Here is an 18,073-nt window from a genome sequence, read left to right on the forward strand (position 1 = left end):
CCCCTGCGCCCTCTGCTTCTCTCCCTCATCCTCCCCCCTGGTGCCATCATTGATCCAGGCTTCTGGACTGGAACCCGGGAGCCATCCTTCACTCAGCCCTTCCATCAAAGTCATTTCTGAAGCTGTGCATTTTACCTCGGAAGTGCCTCCTGAACACGGCCTCCTGGACGCCGCCTTAGACCAGGCCGCCACTGTCCTGCTCCTTTGTCCTGTTGTGGTAGCCTCTTCCCCTAGACTCCCAGCGCGGTCTTCTCTGTCGGTCATCCCTAAACAGATCCAACCCCTGGGGAAAATTTGGAATTCCTGACTGCCATGTTCCTCCCCACTCTCCACACTTGCCTCTCACAGGGACCCTAAGGAAGCCAAACAGGAGACTCGGAGTGAGGCAACTCCAAGACTAGTCACAAGGGGAAGCTGCTCACCCCACTCCTGGAGCTAAAGGAACTCAGGGAGGAGATGGTGTTTCCAGAGCTTAGGCGCTGGGGCCCATCCTGGCTGCCTGACGGGAATGAGCCCACAGAGAAGGGCCATCTGGGGGTGGTGAGAGCCATGGAGGGGACCCAGTCACTGTTGAGATGCTGCCCAGCACCGAGGAACCGGGGAGAAGTCCCTGGTTTCTCCATCCTTCCCACCCTTTAGTGTCCTGACCGTGCCTCTCGTTGGCTGAACCCAGCCGGAAGCCAGGGAACCTGGGACATAGAGTCTAGGGGGGTCCACCCTCACCGCACCCCTGATGCAGACCAGCGAGAGGAAGAGGGGAGGTGATCTGAGAGCAGACCAGCAAATGACCGGCAGGTTCCCTTAATTCTGCTTCAGCTCCACTTAATTATTAACCGTTCCGGAATGCATGTGCTACCCTCTGGGAAATTCTTGTATCACAGTCATGTAGAAAATGCCTCCCTGATATGTTTTCCTCTCTGTGAAATCAGCAGACACCTCAGAAAGCATTAGTTGTGCCTCATCTGGGCTCCAGCAGTTCTTAATGTGAAGTCTCTCTCTGTGGGACCTGTCACCGGGGTGTTGTCACGTATGGTTCCCGTGTCTGAGTTCCTCTGCTCAGCTTCGAGACCCTCAAGGACAGATGGGGCATCACAGGTCTCTGAGTTAGTGCTGGACCCCAACTCATGTCCACAGGGTGGGGGTGTCTTGCCCAAGGCTTCGTAGCTGGTGAGAGACAGAGCAGGGGCCCCCGGCCTGTGCCCTTTCCGCTCTGGGATGTGGTCTATAGCCGCCAGAGCTCCCAAGAATGAGAAATTGAAAACCCTGGAGACCTAGCTTCTGGGCTTATATCTTATGGCGTATAATGTAATATATAAAAATATTCCGGAGTTTTCCAGCCCTTCATTAATCTGAACAAGATGTTGGGGGCACTGCAGACATAGTTTGGACACACCAACAAGGACCTATGTTCTATGTTAAATCCGAGACTGGATTCTGCTAAGCTCTGTGTCTCTTTTATTGTAACCAAAAGCCAAACTCACGCTGCTTCGGCATGTTAGACTGTTTAGTATGTGTTCCCCCAAAATGAATCAGAGTAAACATTTAAGTAAAGAATTTAAGCCATGACATCCACAGCTTTTCTTTGGAGTCCCTAAAAAAGTTCTCAGGGAAAAAATGTGTCAATTTATGAAGCAAAAAAAAAAAAAAGGGGGGTGTTAAAAAAAACTCAAGAAGAGTTCTTAGGGAACAGATGAGATGTGATATTTTTCCTCCGTTTTCGTTTGAGTTAGCAACTCTCAGCCGGGGGGGGGGGGGGGGGGGGGGGGGGCCACATTGTACGTTCCATGGGTGGCAGGAACAGACGGCATTAATGGCAGGAAGGAGATATACAAGTTCTGTTAGTAATTATGATGGCTTTGTTTTCTTATTTGCAAAACCTGAATTCCTGCTGTTCCTGTTACATAAGCTCTTAGGCCCAAAAGAGAAATATTTTAATACAGTGGAACTCTTGCTCATTTCCACTAAATAACTGCCTGGGAATGACAGTGTACTAGCTTCAAACGCTGAATTAGTTAGAGACGTGCATTTGTGAGTCAAAGATCCATCAGCCTCTTGTTCTGTTACTGGGGCTCTCTCACGGCAGCGGGCACGGTAAATTGATTCCATTTTTGGAGATGGGTCTGCGGCCCCAAGAGCTTCAGAGGAAGGAGATGGGCTGGGTTTATATAAAAGAACACCGCCCTGAACCTCCTAAAGTCCATATTGAGTAGCAGAACAAAAGCGCTTTTAAAAAATGTCTAATGAGATAAAAAATGAGTTTCATCAAAACAAACGCTGAATGAGGCAACAGGTCAGAGTGAGAACCAGGTCAGTGGGTGACTTAGGCACTCGGACCAGGGCCAGGCAGGGCCTCCAGCCGAAGGCAGAGGGAGGACGGGGTGTCCGTCCTCAGACCTCTCTGCTGGTCCTTCACCGGGAGCCAGAGTGTGTCTGCGAGGGCCGCACACGCTGGGCGCTGCCAGGACAGAGGCTGACACGGCCCAGGCCCACTCCAGTACAGCCCTAGTTCCCAAAGCACGCCTCAGGGGCCCGGGGGTGCTGGGGCAGCTCTCGCCAGGAAAGCAGCCGGCGGGCACTTACTTGGTTCAGGCCGTTTAGGCACAGAAACAGGCAAATGTGGCAAACTGGAGCTCTGCCCCAGCAGAGCAGATTTTTAAACATTTGCTGCCACACGACTGCCTGGGGCTTTCTGAAACCCTTTCAGGGGTTTCATGTGGGCAAAACTATCTTCATAACAACACTAAGCTATTGTTGGCTTCTTTCATGAGTGGACAGTGGTGGTTTCCAGAAGCTAACAGACTGAATGCAGGAGTAGATACAAAAACCCAGCCCCCTTTATAGTTAGCCCAGAAATGTGCAAAAACCTAAAACAATGCCACTCTTCTCACTAATTTTTACTGTTTTGGGAAATGGTTAATTTTCATCAAAATTTTATGTACGTTAACATATATCTGGCTCATTATTATCTTAAAGTGAATTAACAAAATATTTTTCAATTTCTCAATTTTAATCTCAAATTTGATAAATATTGATAGCTATAACCCACATAAAAACTCTTTGGGGTTCTCAACTTTTTCAAGAGACCTCATATTTTAGAGTGACTTTAGGTACACAGCAACACTGAGTGGAAGATGCAGAGAATTCCTGTGCGCTCCCTGCCCCCACTCCCTCCACAGCCTCCCCATTGTCCACATTTCCCCCAGAGTGGTTGGTCCATGCGTTACAGTCAATGAAGCTACATGGTGTAAGGGAGGCAAATAATTTCCCTCTGCCCTTCTGAGTTCTTAGCTGAGACCCTGTGTAATAAAAGACAAATTAACAAGAGAACGCCAAACAGAAGTGTGTTAACACATGTACCTCCTGTGTGCTTGGGACGTACCCCGGCCAAGTGGAGGAGCTCTCCAAGGTGGCAGAGAGCTCAGACTTGCACACTGTTTCAATAAGGAAATGGTGTGCGGGGGGGCCTTCTACGGGAGAGTAAATGATTTCCAGGGAAGACGAATGGGTCCTTAGAAGAATAGACAGAAGATGAGAGTTTGCAGCAAAGTTTATCTGGGTGCCCGCTTCTCGTTCCTCCTTCGGTGGTGGGGCAATCACAGAAGGTGCTTGATGAAACTCCCAGAAAGGAGATTTGTGATAACTGAGTTCCTCTTGGAGGACCTGTCTATAGGCAGATAAGGTATTCAAAGAACGCCACGTCCTGCATTTGCTATTTTTCCAAGTGTCTACGATTCAAAATAATCCATACGCCAATGCAGCATAGTTTGGGGTGGCACGTCCTGAGCTCCCACAGTTATATTTTCGGGTGGCATATTCTGCTACCGTTCTTTCGACACACTGTTATCATCCAAGTCCACAGTTTACGTTAGGTTTCACCCTTGTATTCTGTGGTGGCAATCGTCAGCCAGTGTGCTGCAAGAGGCACACTCGGGTGCCGCAAGAATTTTTAAAACCTGCAGGACCTGACTATCTCGTCAGGACACGGACCTCCTTTCCATTAGATTGTCCAGTAAATAACAGCCCGTACAACAGTAGCCATCCGGCGTGAACAAATCAACATTACACCTATTTTTTTGTCAGATTGGCAAAAATATATTTTGTCGGTGTGCTACAGAATTCTAGTGATTAGTTTATGTGTGCCATGAGATGAAAAAGGTTGAAAATCGCTGTTCTATGGGTTCGGACAAGTGTGTAATGACGTGTCCACCACTATAGTGGTGGACAGAGCAGTTTCACTGCCCTAAAAATCCTCAATGGTCCACCCAGTCATCCTTCCTCCCTCCACCCTGACCCCTGGCAGCCACTGGTCTTTCTACTGCCTCCACAGTTTTGCCTTTTCCAGAACGTCGTGTTGTTGGAGTCACAGAGTAAGTATACAGTCCCTTCAGACTGGCTTCTTTCACTTAGTGACAGGTATACATTGAAGGTTCCTCCATATTTTTTCATAGGTTGATAGCTCATTTCTTTTTAGCCCTGAATAATGTTGTCTTGTCTGGATGTAGTATACTTTACCCGTTCATATCTCAATTACATGTAAGTTTTGGCCATTATGAATAAGGCTCCTGTAAATGTTTGTGGGCAAATGTTTGTGTCCACATGGACACAAGTTTCCCACTCTCTCGGGTGAACACCAAGGAGTGTGAGTGCCGGGCCCGACAATAAGAGCACGTGTAGTTTTGCAGGAAACTGCCAAGCTGTCCTCCACAGCGTTGCATTCCTACCAGGTATAAGAGCACCTGTTCCATGTGCTCTAATTAGAAACACTTAATTGCTAAAAAAAATGCTAACATCATCTGTGTCCTCAGTAAGTCTTAATCTTTTTGCTGGTGGATATCTTGTCTCAATGTTACTGAAAAGGCAATATCGGTGAGGCACAAAAAGCGAGGTTCAATGAAAGAAGGTGTGCCTATGTTTACCAAAAAGAGAGGGAGAGAGAGAGGGAGAGAACCTGTAGCGACACACCCTCACCGGTGTTCTGGATGTGGGCCGAGCTAATGGGCGTATAGGCGTACCTCGTCATCATTTTAATTTGCATTTCCCAGATGACATACGAGCTGGGCATCTTTCCATATGCTTATTTGCACGTGTGTATCTTCTTTGGCGAGGTATATTTTGAATAATATTCCTTTATCAGATATATTTTTTGCAAATAATTTCTCCCAGTCTCTGGCCTATCTTCTCATTCTCTTGATGGTATCTTTCACAGGGCAGAAATGTTTAATTTTAATGAAGTTCAGCTTATCAGTTCTTTCTTTCATGTATTATGCGCTTGGTGTTACATCTAAAGAGTCATTGCCAACCCCAAGTTTATCTAGTTTTTCCTCCTGTGTTATTTTCTAGGAGTTTAATAGTTTTGTGTTTTATATTTGGGTCTATGATCCATTTTGAATTCATTTTTGCAAAGGGTATAAAAATCTGTGTCTAGATTCATTTTTGTGTGTTTTTGTTTTTTGTGGATTCACAGTTGTTCCAGCACCGTTTGTGGAAAGACTGTCCTTGCTTACTGCGTTGCCTCTGCTCTTTTGCCGGGGATCAGTTGACTGGGTTCACGCGGGTCTATTCCTGGGCTCTCTGTTCTGTTCTGTTGGCTTACTTGTCTGCTCTTTTACCAACACCACACCGTCTTTGTTATGGTAACTTTACAGGAAGTCTTGAAGTTGGGTAGTGTCAGTCCTCCAATTTAGCTCTACTTTTAAAAAATATTTATTTTATTTATATATTTTTTACCCTAACCCAAGGGCATGCTCACTGATTTTAGAGAGGGGGAAAGGGAGGAAGAGAGAGAGGGAGAGAAATGTTGATCAGTTGCTTCTTGTATGCACCCCAGTCGGGGGCCAAACCCACAACCCAGGCATGTACCCTGACCAGGAATCAAACCCACGAACTTCCAGTTTATAAGATGATGCTCCAACCAACGGAGCAACTGAGCCACACTGGCCAGGGCTTGTCCTACTTCTTTATTATTGAGCTGGCTGTTCTGGGCCTTTGGGTCCTCAATTATTAAAAGTCTAAAGGTGGGGTCCTGACATCAAAAAGTTTGAGAACTGCTGCTGTAGAGAAGTATGGACAGACACACAGATGAGCATGCTGAACTCCTGCGTTAGGAAAGAGGTACAGGGCAGCAGAGGGAAAGCCGAACCGAGTTTTGTGCGTCCTTCTGCCTTGCTCTGGGGGCCGAGCCAGCCTGTTGCTTCAGGGTACACGTCTGGGTCCAAATCTAGATGTCGTGTGACGCAGACATGACCCTGGTCTCAGGAGAGAATCCCAGAGAAGCACAGGACGCGAATTGTCAACCTCCCTTGGGACCAGAGAACACGGACATGTTAGGGCCTCTTGGAATTGGTCTTGCACTTCCCTGAGGAAACGGTGGGTCTTGGCTGTTAGGGCTATGCGTGTAACTCAAGTGCTATGCTTGTTGCTCTTCATAACTGAAGTGTTTAACTCTCAAGAGTGAGGCGTGTTATCAAGGGGAACAATCACATCTTGCACTGATCACCTGCCACCCTGAAGTGCTACAGGAAACACATGCAAAGAAAAGGTGGAGCTTTAGTCTCAAACCCTAGGACAAAAGAATGAACGAATGAATATATATATATCTCCCCAGTCTGCTGGACTTCTCCAGAGAGAAAGCTTTATTTGCTCTTAAGAGGCCGGCGTATTTGCTTCCTCTGTTTCCTTCACCCAGACCGCACCCCAGCTTTAGACCACTCCGGCAGCAGGAGAGGCCAGCAGCTGCCTTGAGCTGAGCTGAGGACTGAATGGGGCCAGTTGACCTCATCAGCTGCAAGAGAATCGGGAGGGATCCCAAGAGCAAGCCAAAGCAAGCCAGCAGGCCTGAGGCCAAGCTTTCCTGCCCCCGAGCCGTGGGGAAGTCCGTCACCCTCGGGGGACCACCCCAGATGGCTTCCCATCTGTGAGCCATTTGTCAGACACATCCCCAGACACCACTCCTGGCGCTGTGCCAGAAGTAGCAGCACTCCTGCTGGGCTTCTGTTAGCCTGGGGGACGCTGGTGCGTTCAGAGGGTCCCTAAAGGTCCAGACGTCAGGCAGGAGTGCTGTTGTACAGGGAGAAGGTCTAGATTCTCATCAGGTTTTCAAAGGCAGGAGGAAGTTCGTTCTCAAAAACAGGCTAAGAATCACTGTGCTAGAGGTCAGCAGTCATCACAGCTGCTCTGGTGAGGGTTTTCAAGAAGTCCACTTGATGACATCAATCCAACAGCCGAGCTGTTCCCCACGCCTGGCTCAGTGCTGAGGGCTGGAGATGCGACCGTGAGCAAGCCCGGATGCGTCTGTGTGTCGCTGAGGAAACATACAAATCAGACACTCATACAAACACGTGTCTCATTTCAAATCAAGGCTTGCTGGTTTTATGACGGATTTCACAGTGGATGTTTAGTGTTTGTACGTTTGCTTAGTTTTCAATAGGTAATGCATTCATGTTGAATTCAAAAGGATTGTGCAGTGAACACCCCCTCCCCCGCCCACCCTGTCCCCCAGCCACCCCCTGGAGGCCAAGCGTGTCCTCCAGCCTGGTGAGCCGGCCTCCTGCTCTTAGACCGGGGGGAGGAGAGCAAGCCCACGTGAGAACAGGAAGCTTGAAACAAAATCTGAAGCATGAACACGAGTTGGCTAAGTGAAGGGGACTGGAAAGGGTTAGGGGACGCACTCTGGTCAAGGCCACAGCTTGCGCCAAGGCCCCACGGCGGCAGACCGCACCGTGTATCAGAAGAACCAGAAGCCTGAGGCCAGGAGGCGGACAGCGAGGGAGGGAGAGGTCCCGGATGCTGCTGGGTGGGGAGGATGCACTCTTGTCACCTGCTCAGCGTTCTGACTTTCCCCCTAGGAGCCCTGGGAAACCACTGACAGAGGACGGGAAATAGCCATCCATCACACTTGCGTTCTGAAAACATCGCCCGGGCTGTTGTATGGACAAGGGAGCCGAGGAGAAAGCAGTTGATGGGTTCTCGTCCAGTTCAGGTGAGAACGGACGTGGGTGGAAGGTGGTGCTTCATCTGTGTACAGCAGGTCTCGAATGGCTTCTGTATAATGCTGCTTCGTTGTAACGTCGACACGGTGCCCTAAGAACTTAAACTCTTGTGTGCATCAATTGCTCTACGGTAACATTGCTTTTGTTATGCATTGTTTTGTGGCAATTTCAAGAACTCTTCAATAACATTAAGCAAGGACTTACTGTATACTGCAAGAAATGTATTATTGTGTATGGTTCTTGCTTCTGAAAAATGTTAGCAAGAATTTGTTTCGCTGCCCTCAACTGAGTGTGGAAGAACATTCATAACAACAGTTTGCTTAGAATGTGGTTAACGCCCGGCTGGATTTTGTCCAAGCACGAGGCCAAACTAATGAGGCAGAATAATGTAGCACCCTTTAAAAAGGTGGATGGACACAGGTTGAAGTCCCCTAGAATCTCGCTAGAAGCCATCAGGTCCCGCCTCCCGCCTGAGCGCCCCAGATGTCGCCCCTCTCGGGAGCCCTCCAGTGGCAGGAGGTTGCCGCTGTTGTCACAGGGTCGTACAGAGTGACCATGTCAGTGATGTTCTATAATGAAAACTCCTGCTGCTTGTGGTTGTTTGGGTGTGTGCACACCTAATTTTCCTTCTGGTCTCCTGCCTGCCCCTCCCCCAGAATGGCTTACCCTGAGGAGCAAGGAGGTGCCCCCTGTGGTTTCATCCGCCAGAATTCCGGCAACTCCATTTCCTTGGACTTCGAGCCCGACACGGAGTACCAGTTCGTGGAGCCGCTGGAAGAGCGATACAAGTGCGCCTTCTGCCACTCCGTGCTTCACAACCCCCACCAGACCGGCTGCGGGCACCGCTTCTGCCACCACTGCATCCTGGCCCTGGGGTGAGTGGGCAGGCCGGCTCTGGCCACAGCAGGCCAGGACCAGGCGGCCGTGTCCTGGGGTCTAAACGTCATCTGTGGCCGCGCAACTGTAATCTCGGTTCTGGAATCGCTGCGATTGGCCACAGAACCACACATAGGCGGAGGGCTCCCCCTCTGAGACCCCGAGGAGCGATCTTCATTATTTGCCACCCACTAACTGATTTTCACCTTTTGCTCAAATTCAGACCATGCCCGTTTTGCATGTCAGGGCAAACCTAGGAGAGGTCTGTGTGGGGAAGGTCCCATGTCTCCCGAGGGTCTTTGCTGTAGTGCCCCAGACCTGTCCTTGCCTTCAGGCAGAGGCGGTGTCACATGCAGGAGGACACGCGTGCTGTTCACTCCAGGGCGGCTATAAAACCTGTGTCACGCCGCGCTGAGGGAGGAGACCAGGAGAGACAGAAAAGCAGGCACTTGGGGCTTATTAGGGCCAGCAAGCGAGTCGTATCCTGCCAAGCTTAGAAAGGAGGTTAGCACAGCACATCCCGATTCATTCATGGGTTCGTTCATCCAGCACCTCTGGGCTCCAGGTACCTTGGTAAATTAAACTCTCCTGTCCACAGTTGAAGAGCTAGAGGCTCATTGTGGAATAGGACCCAGTCTCCACCTTCTAGAACGTTCCTGTCTAGTGGAGCAGACAGGTCGTGGTACAGTGTCATAAGCAAAGGACTGCCGGGGGGGCACAGGCAGGGGGCATTTGACTTTGTCTGGGGGATCCCTACCTGACTTGTGTCCTGGGTGATGAATGGGAGTTTTTCAGGCAGAGTGGAGGGGTGCTGAAACTGGGGTGTGGGGGGATCTTCTGGGAGAAGGACATGGCATGAGTAAAGACAGGGCGGGCCTGCTCAGGGGGGACTTCAGGGGTCAAGCATGGCTGGGGTGCTGGGGCTGCTCTTGGAAGAACTGTGGAGGTCAACTCTTAATTCTAGCTCTATTTTTATTTTTCTCTCCAGAGAATTAAGTGCAGTGCCACTCTGCCCTGTAGATAAGGAGGTTATCAAGTCTCAGGAGGTAAGAAAATCACTGCTTTGGTTTAGCAGCTCTCTAGGGGATAGAGAAGCCAGCATCCTGAGTGGACATCGGGGTTGGAGCAGGAGTGTGGCCGGGGGGTGGGGGGGACCTTCCTTGGAGTCCGTGTTCCTCTGCTGAGGGGTCAAGTCAGACCCCACTCCTGCCGCTGTTGAGAGAGGCTTGTTTGGGTCTTTATTAACTCCTCAAGTTTCTCGTCCTGCTTCTTCCTTACCCCCATCCTATACTGCAGTTGACTCACTTGGAGAAATGAAACATCCCATTTCCTGGAATTCATTCTCTCATCTGATTAATCTCCTCAACTTCCTTTTGGTATTATGATGTCTAATAATAGCCTATTGAGATATAATTCACATGTCATTAAATGTACTTTCAAAGCGTACATGTTTCTTGGGTATATACCTGGGGGTGGAATTCCTGGGTCATATGGTAACTCTGCATTGAACATTCTCCGGACCTGCCGGACTGTCTTCCAAAGCAGCTGCGCCATTTCACATTCCTGCCGGCAACAGAGGGGGGTTCTCATTTCTCCTGGTCCTTGCCAGGCTTTGTGCCTGCCCCCCTTCTTGGTGATAGCCTCCTCGTGGGTGTCAAGAGGTACCTTTGATTTGCCTTTCTCTAATGATTTCTCTAATGATTAGTGATGTTGAGCATTTCTCATGTGCTTGGCCATTTGCCCGTACTCTTCGTGAAAATTCCTGTTCAATTCTCTTGCTTGTTTTTTCAGTGGATTATTTGTCTCTCATTGTTGAGTTCTACAGGTTCCTCATGTGTTCCGGATACAAGTCTCTTAGCAGACATACGATCCACAAATATTTTTCTCCCATTTTGTGGGTTCTTTCCACTTGCTCAGTGGTTTCCTCTGAAGCACAGAAGCCTTTCATTTCGATGAAGTCTTCCTTACATTTTGTTTGTTTGGTTGCTTCTTCTCTTCGTGTTGCAGCCAAGAAACCCTTACTTAAGCCATGGTCATGAAGACTTTCTCCATTTAAACATTGTTTTAAGCTGTTTTCGTTCTTTAACATTCTGCCATAAAATTTTCTGGTAGTGGATCCCAGCCAGCAGTATCCATCTCGGCTGCAGATGCTCATCGAAACATGCTAAAAACATACACAGAGACAACCAGGTCCTGTGGGGGAATCGGGACAGTGGGGCCACTCCTCACGTGGGGAGTGCCTTGGCCACCCTCTCTCTGGTGGGGAGAGCGCCCCATTCCTCCTCTGGAGAGGCTTTTCATTGGTTTCGTTTGAATAAGAATTCAGGTAAAAGCTCATTACTCATTGCTAGGAAGTAAGGATCAAACAATAGATAACAAGGAAGTCTGAGGGCCTATTTTGAGTCAGGGTCAAAGAGCTATAAAACTTTAAAGAACAAACTTATTTCTTGCTTAGACCCTTATCATTCAACTGAGAGCATTCTAAACAAAGCAGGTTTCACAGGAGTTTACAGAGTCTTTCTTAGGCCTGATCACCCGGGGAACCTGCCCTTTTCAGCACAGGGCAGCACCACCCTGTCATTGTTTCAGGCTTAGGTGAAGCAAGAGAAGTAAAGCAGCCAAGAGATTAGGAGATTTTCTCCCAGAGATGAAGTCTCAGGCTATGTCAAAGCTGAGGAGCGAGGGTCCATCACCCCCTTTTGCTGTAGCCTCCAAAGTCCTTTCTTGGGGGCCTCCCACGTGATTGTGCCTGTCTCAGGTCATTCTCCCTTTGGGGAATCTTACCTATCTTTGGCTAACCAAACAAGCATTGGGGTTCAGTTATGAATGAAGCAGCAGAAGCAGCGCTCCTGCCAGGGAGATAAGCTTTTGTCTCCTTGCTGGCTTACGGTTCCAAGGCCACTCCCTTAGCCTTAGCCTTGGCGGAAGGGGCGGGGGGAAGGGGGGGTTACAGCTTCTGATACCAGGCAGGGCAGTTCCCAACACTTTCTAGTGTCACCTCCACCGGGATGCTCTCTGAACACCTATCTGATACACGCGCTCCTTCTCTGTGCTTCTGGGATACATTCTGAAACGTGCTAGCCAAGGACGATGCAGTCCGTGTATCTGCCTCACCCACAGGCTGGCAGTTGGCAGACTGCAGCATGGGATTTGTTGAGACAAATCCTGCCTGCCACCTGTTTTTGTATGGCCTGTGAGCTAAGAATGGTTTTTATATTTTTAAATCATTGGAAACAGTGAAAAAAAGGGCACACAGAAACTCTGTACTATTTTTGCTACTTCTTATGAGTCTTAAACTATTTCAAAATAAAATGTTTTAATTAAACTAAGACTAATAGTTTGCAACATGTGAAAATTATATTTCAGTGTTTATAAATAACGGGGTGTTGGCCATGTCCATTCATTTACGTATCATGTGCAGCAGGGTTGAATAGTTGCAACAGAGACCATTGCACTATGGCCTGCAAGCTGAAGACATTTACTCTCCGACCCTTTATGGAGAGAGTTTGCCAACCCTTGATTCACACTGAAATAGCAAGCCAGCACAGCTTCGGGACACTGACGCAAATCTTTCTGCCGGGACAGAAATCTAAATGCATCACCCTTAGCCACAGCCCCACTTCCTGACCATTGATCATATGGGGTCAAGTTCACCATGAGATTCTCCTAGCTGCAGCTCACTGCTCTGGACATCAAATTACCTGGCTTGTATGTTTAGTGACCTGTCAAAAGTATGTTTCTGGGACAGTTCTTTCGTTTATGGTGGTGAATCTGGTATTTCCATCTCAACCACTCTCTGGAAGTTTTCGCCCGACTTTTGAGATGTACCTGAAGACCAAATTAATAATACCTTTAGTCATGTGGCCTAAAGCTTTGGTGTGAGACCTATTATGTTTATCTTTCAGGTGTTTAAAGACAATTGCTGCAAAAGGGAAGTCCTCAATTTATATGTGTATTGCAAAAATGCTCCTGGATGTAATGCCAAGATTATTCTGGGACGATTCCAGGTTGGTATTACTCACGAACAATATTTGCCTTTGCCAATTTCCAGTGACAGGCATTGAACACCTTCCTGTGACAGTGACTGGGCTACGTAAGCGTGGGAGGTCACTGGGTTGCCCTCAGAGAATCCCTGTCTAGAACTCCAGCAGCACAGCATGCCAAGGGCTGAGGCGCGAGTGCAGAGGTTTGCTCTGTCTGGAAGGTGTGGAGGACACGCTACCTGTGCTAGACCTTGAACTGTGGGTTCGGGGCATTGATCCAAAAGTGAAGATGTGAGACATCCTGGGCAAAAGGAAGGCTTTAGCAAGGACATGTCATTTGGGGGGAACTGTGATGGGTTTGGGGTCCCTAGGGTTGGAGCCAAGGTATGTCTACCCAAAAGCATTTGCAGATACTGGGGGTGGGCAGGGGGGGGGGTTGTTTCCCAGCAGCTGTGGGCCCCTGGCCTCTTATTAGAGTTTGTGATCTAAGGCAGATAACAGGCCAGAACAGAGAGAGGATGGAGGTTAAAGGTGAAGCAGTGTTAGGAGACCCAAACAAACAAAGTAGGGGCAAGTGAAGGGAGTCAGCTTTCTCTCAGATGGGACTGTCCTACCTGGCTCTTCCATCCAGCAGGGGAAGCTTGCGACACTCAAGGCCGGAACTGTGGCTGTGCCACGGCAGGCCCCGATCAGGTCTGATCACACTACGAGTGAATAAGACTCAGGCATGTCGAGCTTTCAGGGAATTGCTTGGAGGCTGCTAAGACTTTCCGCTCCCACCCACACATTTGGGAACAAATTTCAGGTGATTCAGTCTTTTCCCCATCCTGCCGCCAACCCCCCCAGGCACTGAGCTTATAAATGTGTAAATGATTTCCTTGTTAACCCAGGGAGTTCTTTTGGAGGTACCTGTACTCTGTCGTGTTCTCCTACAGCAGCCCCTGGCCGTCTGTTCCCATAGTCAGCTCCGAGGGAGGGCCTCTTCCCCGACTTGGTTGTGTTGCCACTGAGCCTGAAAAGGAAATGAGGCTCAAAGGGACCACTGATCAGCTTTGGTAACCAGGCCATCAGCTTCTAGAGTACAGGGGTTGCTTTCTTTGCACCTGTTCCCTTTGCCTCGCCCCCTCATTCGCTGTTTTCCCTAGCTTGTGTAATAAGGGGTGGGACCTCATAGGTGGCAATCTTGATGAACGCTGACTATTTGAGTGAGTTGAGTGAGTTTTGGATAACAGGTGGATTTTTTAAAAAATATATTTTATTGATTATTCTATTGCAGTTGTCTTAATTTTCCCCCTTTGCTTCCTTCTGCCTGGCCCCTTCCCTCCAGCAATACCCCCCCTTAGTTCATGTCCATGGGTGGTGCATATAAGTTCTTTGGCTTCTCCATTTCCTATGCTGTTCTTAACTGCCCTGCCTATTTTGTACCTACCGATTATGCTCCTTAATCCCTGCACCTTTCCCCCCATTCTCCCCTTTCCCCCTCCCAGCAGATAACCATCCAAATGATCTCCATATCTATGATTCTGTTCCTGTTCTGGTTGATTGCTTAGTTTGTTTCCTTAGATTCAGTTGTTGATTGTTGCAGATTTGTTGCTGTTTTAATATTCATACTTTTTTATCTTCTTTTTCTTAAATAAGTCACTTTAACATTTCATGTAATAATGGCTTGGTGATGATGAAATGCTTTAGCTTTACTTTCAATTGTAAATGATAGTTTTGCTGGTAGAGTAATCTAGGTTGTAGGTCCTTGCTTTTCTTCACTTTGAGTACTTCTTGCCAGTCCCTTTTAGCTTTCAAAATGTCTTTTGACAAATCAGCTGACAGTCTTATGGGAACTCCTTTGTCGGTAACTCTCTGCTTTTCTCTTGCTGCTTTTAAGATTCTCTCCTCATCTTTAACCTTGGCATTGTAATTATGATGTGTCTTGGTGTGGTCCTCTTTGGGTCCAACTTGTTTGGGACTCTCTGTGCTTCTTGACTTTTATGTCTCTATTTCCTTCACCAAATTAGGGAAGTTATCTTTTATTATTTTTTCAAACAAATGTTCAGTTTCTCACTTCTCCTCGTCTCCTCCTGGCACCCCTATGATTCAGATGTTGGCATGTTTAGAGATGTCCCAGAGGCTCCTTATACTATCCTCTTCTTTTTTAAATTTTTTTTTCTTCTTGCTGTTCTGGTTGAGTGCTTATTTCTTCTTTATGTTGTTCTTCATGTTCTTTATGTTCTTCTTCTTGTTTCTTCAAATTGTTGGTTTGAATCCCAGCTTCATCCCCTCCGCTATTGGTTTCCTGTAGATTTTCTTTAATTTCACTTAGTGTAGCCTTCATTTCTTCCTGGATGTTTTTTATTTTGTTTCTATATTCAATGAGTTATCTGAACATCCTGATCATCAGTGTTTTGAGCTTTGCATTCAGTAGGTTGGTTATCTCTGTTTCATTTAGTTCTTTTTCTGGGGTTTTGTTCTGTTCTTTCATTTGGGCCATATTTATTTGTCTCCTCAATTTGGCAGCCTCCCTGTGTTTGTGTCTGTGTATTAGGTAGAGCTGCTTTGACTCCCTGTCTTAGTAGTGTGGCCTCTTGTAGAAAAAGCACCTGTAAATTGTGTGGAGCAGAGCCTTCAGTAATCGCCAGGGCGGGGCAACCTGTTTCGCTGCTTTGCAGCTCTGTGTGGGGGCAGGGCTTGGAGAGGGCACAGTGCCACTGCCTGGCTTCTGGAGGTTTGCCTGGCACTGGCCCTGTGCAGCTGGTGCCCTTCCAGCTGTTGCCTTGGTGCTGAATCCCAGAGCGGGTGTGTCTGCATATGTTTTAAGTATGTGCTGGCCCTTTAAGCTGAGCCTTCTGAAAATCTTGCAGTTCTGCTGCTGCCCCAACTCCCACTGGTTTTTATAGCCAGAAGTTACATGGATTTATCTTCCTGGCACTACAATCCTGGGCTGGGCAGTCTGCCTGGGGCTGCGATCGTTCACTCCCAAGGTATCCCTCCCAATTTTTAGCCACCACATTTGAATGTGGGACCACCCGTTCTGCCGCCTCCTCATCCCCGCCCCTCTCCACACCTCTGCCCCTCCTACCCATCTGACGAATGTGGCTTCTTTAAATCCTTGGTTGTCAGACTTCCATACAGCTTGATTTTCTGATAGTTCTGCGTGTCATTCTGAGGTCTAGCTGTAATTCTTTCTGTGGTTGCGTGAGGAAGCCAAACATGTTACCTGCGCCTCCCTCTTGAGTGGAAGTGAATAAGAGGTGGATTTCATTTGTCATCACCGTTTGTTTCTTACTAACAGAGGCAAAGGAAAACAGCAATGATATTTACCTCCTATGGAAAAACTCTTTGTCATTTTTTCCTTCAAAGAAGGGGTCAGCAAACTGTTTCTGTCCAGAGCTAGACAGCAAATATTTTAGGTTTCGCAGGACATACAATGTCTGTCACAATGACTCAGTGCTCCCATTTTAGAAGGAAGACAGCCATAGATCTTATGTGAACAAATAGGTAAGTGGCTGAGCAGCCAATAAAACTTTATTTACAAAAACAAGTGGCAGGCCAGGTTGGCCCAAGGGCCATAGCTTACCAACCCTGTTTTAAAGGATTTTTCAGGGAGACGAGTTCATTAGGAGTTTGACAACTTGTCAGAATCACAATAACTTACAGTCATTCAAAGGTTTTATTAAAATACGCCTTTTTTCATAAATCTCTAATGTGAATACAAGTAGAATGAACACTATTTATGCCATTATTCTCTTATGTCCTAGTTAAAAACACTTCCTGACCTTATAAGACTGACCACTACCACCTTCTCGTGGGCCTGTGATCCCGCGTCTCCTCTTCCTCCTTTTCTCGACCACTTCTGGCCCAGCTTCCTCTCCCTCCCTTTTCTCCCTTTAATCCCTTCCCTTCCTTCTTCCCCTCTGTCCTGGCTTTTACCATCTGCTGTGCAGAGATCAGTACTGGGTGCTGGTAGTGATGAGTGCATAAAAGAACTAGAAAATACCTTTGAAGATCTGGTAAATTCATTGGCAGGCCTAAGGAGAATATTGGAGAACTAACCAGAGAATGTGAGCACGTTCCTAGGCAATCTAAAATAAACTCACTATACCTCCTCCTTCACCCATCTTCCACCGTCCTCCTGACTCCCACCAAGCAAGGCTGGCTCTCACAGCCTTGGTCCAAGCAGCCCTGGCTGCTCTCCCTCCCGGCGCCCCCTAGCGCTCTCACCGGGCCTTGCCACTGCATCCCTCCCACCGTCATCTGTTGCAGGACCACCTTCAGCAGTGCTTGTTTCAAGTTGTGCTGTGTTCTAATGAGAACTGTGGGCAGCCAATCCTCCGGAAACACCTGAAAGAGCATTTGAGCGCCTACTGCCAGTTTCGAGAGGAAAGATGCCTTTATTGCAAAAAGGATGTGGTGGTACTCAATCTACAGGTAAAAAAAAAAAAAAAGTCACTTTTATGAGGCTAAATTCTGCCTCCGTGATCACATTACTCAGATGGGCTACCAGAAGCACCTTTCTGGATTTATTTTTGTACAGAAGTAGTTCTAAAGAATAACTTTATATGAGAGAAGCTCTGTAAAAAACAAAAAGCCTTCTTGTTGGTGGGACTCTGTTCTTTTATCACTGGCAAAAATATGGTCTGAGCACCTGCTGAGGGTGAGTGGGCAGGGCGCGACACCGGTGCTGGGTCACCGGGAGGTGTGGACACCGCCTGTCGTTGGGACGCTGGGATCCGACTGGAGAGCTGGGGCGGAGGCATGAAACGGGGTGTGGGGGCCTGTGCCAAAGGAGCCCCACGATGACTCCCACAGCCTTCCCCCTGGGCGCCCTGTGCCCTTCTTTTGCAATAATGGGAAAATTGAGTGCCATTGAATTCCCTTGTACCAAGAAAGCAGCCCTCTGCACATAATCCTCTCTGGAATGAGGCCATGCCTTCCCACAGATGGCAAGCCGCATAAATAGATCTCCCAAGAGACATGTGCACAAACACTCTGAGGGCACATGAGGGAACCCAGGGCAGCAAGGGTGGCACTGTTTCACCACACTCTTCTCTGTTTCAGAATCACGAGGAAAACCTGTGTCCCAAGTACCCAGTATCTTGTCCCAACAAGTGTCTGCACACTATTCCCAGAGCTGAGGTAACTGTAAATAATTCTCTCAGGAGATTGTATGTAAGATAAACTTTTAGCGATCATCACGGCACGCTGCCTAAGCAGACGAGACTCAAATGACACCCA

The 18,073-nt window shown here is 48.0% G+C and overlaps 1 protein-coding gene across 4 annotated transcripts in view; it reads left to right on the forward strand.

The window, feature by feature from the left end:
* TRAF5 (TNF receptor associated factor 5) overlaps positions 1-18,073 on the forward strand; it is a 46,357-nt gene that overhangs the window by 17,100 nt on the left and 11,184 nt on the right. For 2 of the 4 annotated variants that reach the window (XM_036015950.1, XM_036015952.1), the window contains exons 2-7: positions 7,845-8,545; positions 8,645-8,863; positions 9,853-9,910; positions 12,770-12,871; positions 17,102-17,266; positions 17,897-17,974. In XM_036015950.1, the coding sequence (XP_035871843.1) occupies positions 8,472-8,545; positions 8,645-8,863; positions 9,853-9,910; positions 12,770-12,871; positions 17,102-17,266; positions 17,897-17,974 (696 nt within the window). In that variant the 5' untranslated portion in view covers positions 7,845-8,471. The remainder of the gene's footprint in view (positions 1-7,844; positions 8,546-8,644; positions 8,864-9,852; positions 9,911-12,769; positions 12,872-17,101; positions 17,267-17,896; positions 17,975-18,073) is intronic. The other 2 variants (XM_036015951.1, XM_028530756.2) reach the window with 2 other exon arrangements.

This window comes from Phyllostomus discolor, chromosome 14 (genome assembly GCF_004126475.2).
Source record: "Phyllostomus discolor isolate MPI-MPIP mPhyDis1 chromosome 14, mPhyDis1.pri.v3, whole genome shotgun sequence".
Classification (NCBI taxonomy): Eukaryota; Metazoa; Chordata; class Mammalia; order Chiroptera; family Phyllostomidae; genus Phyllostomus; species Phyllostomus discolor.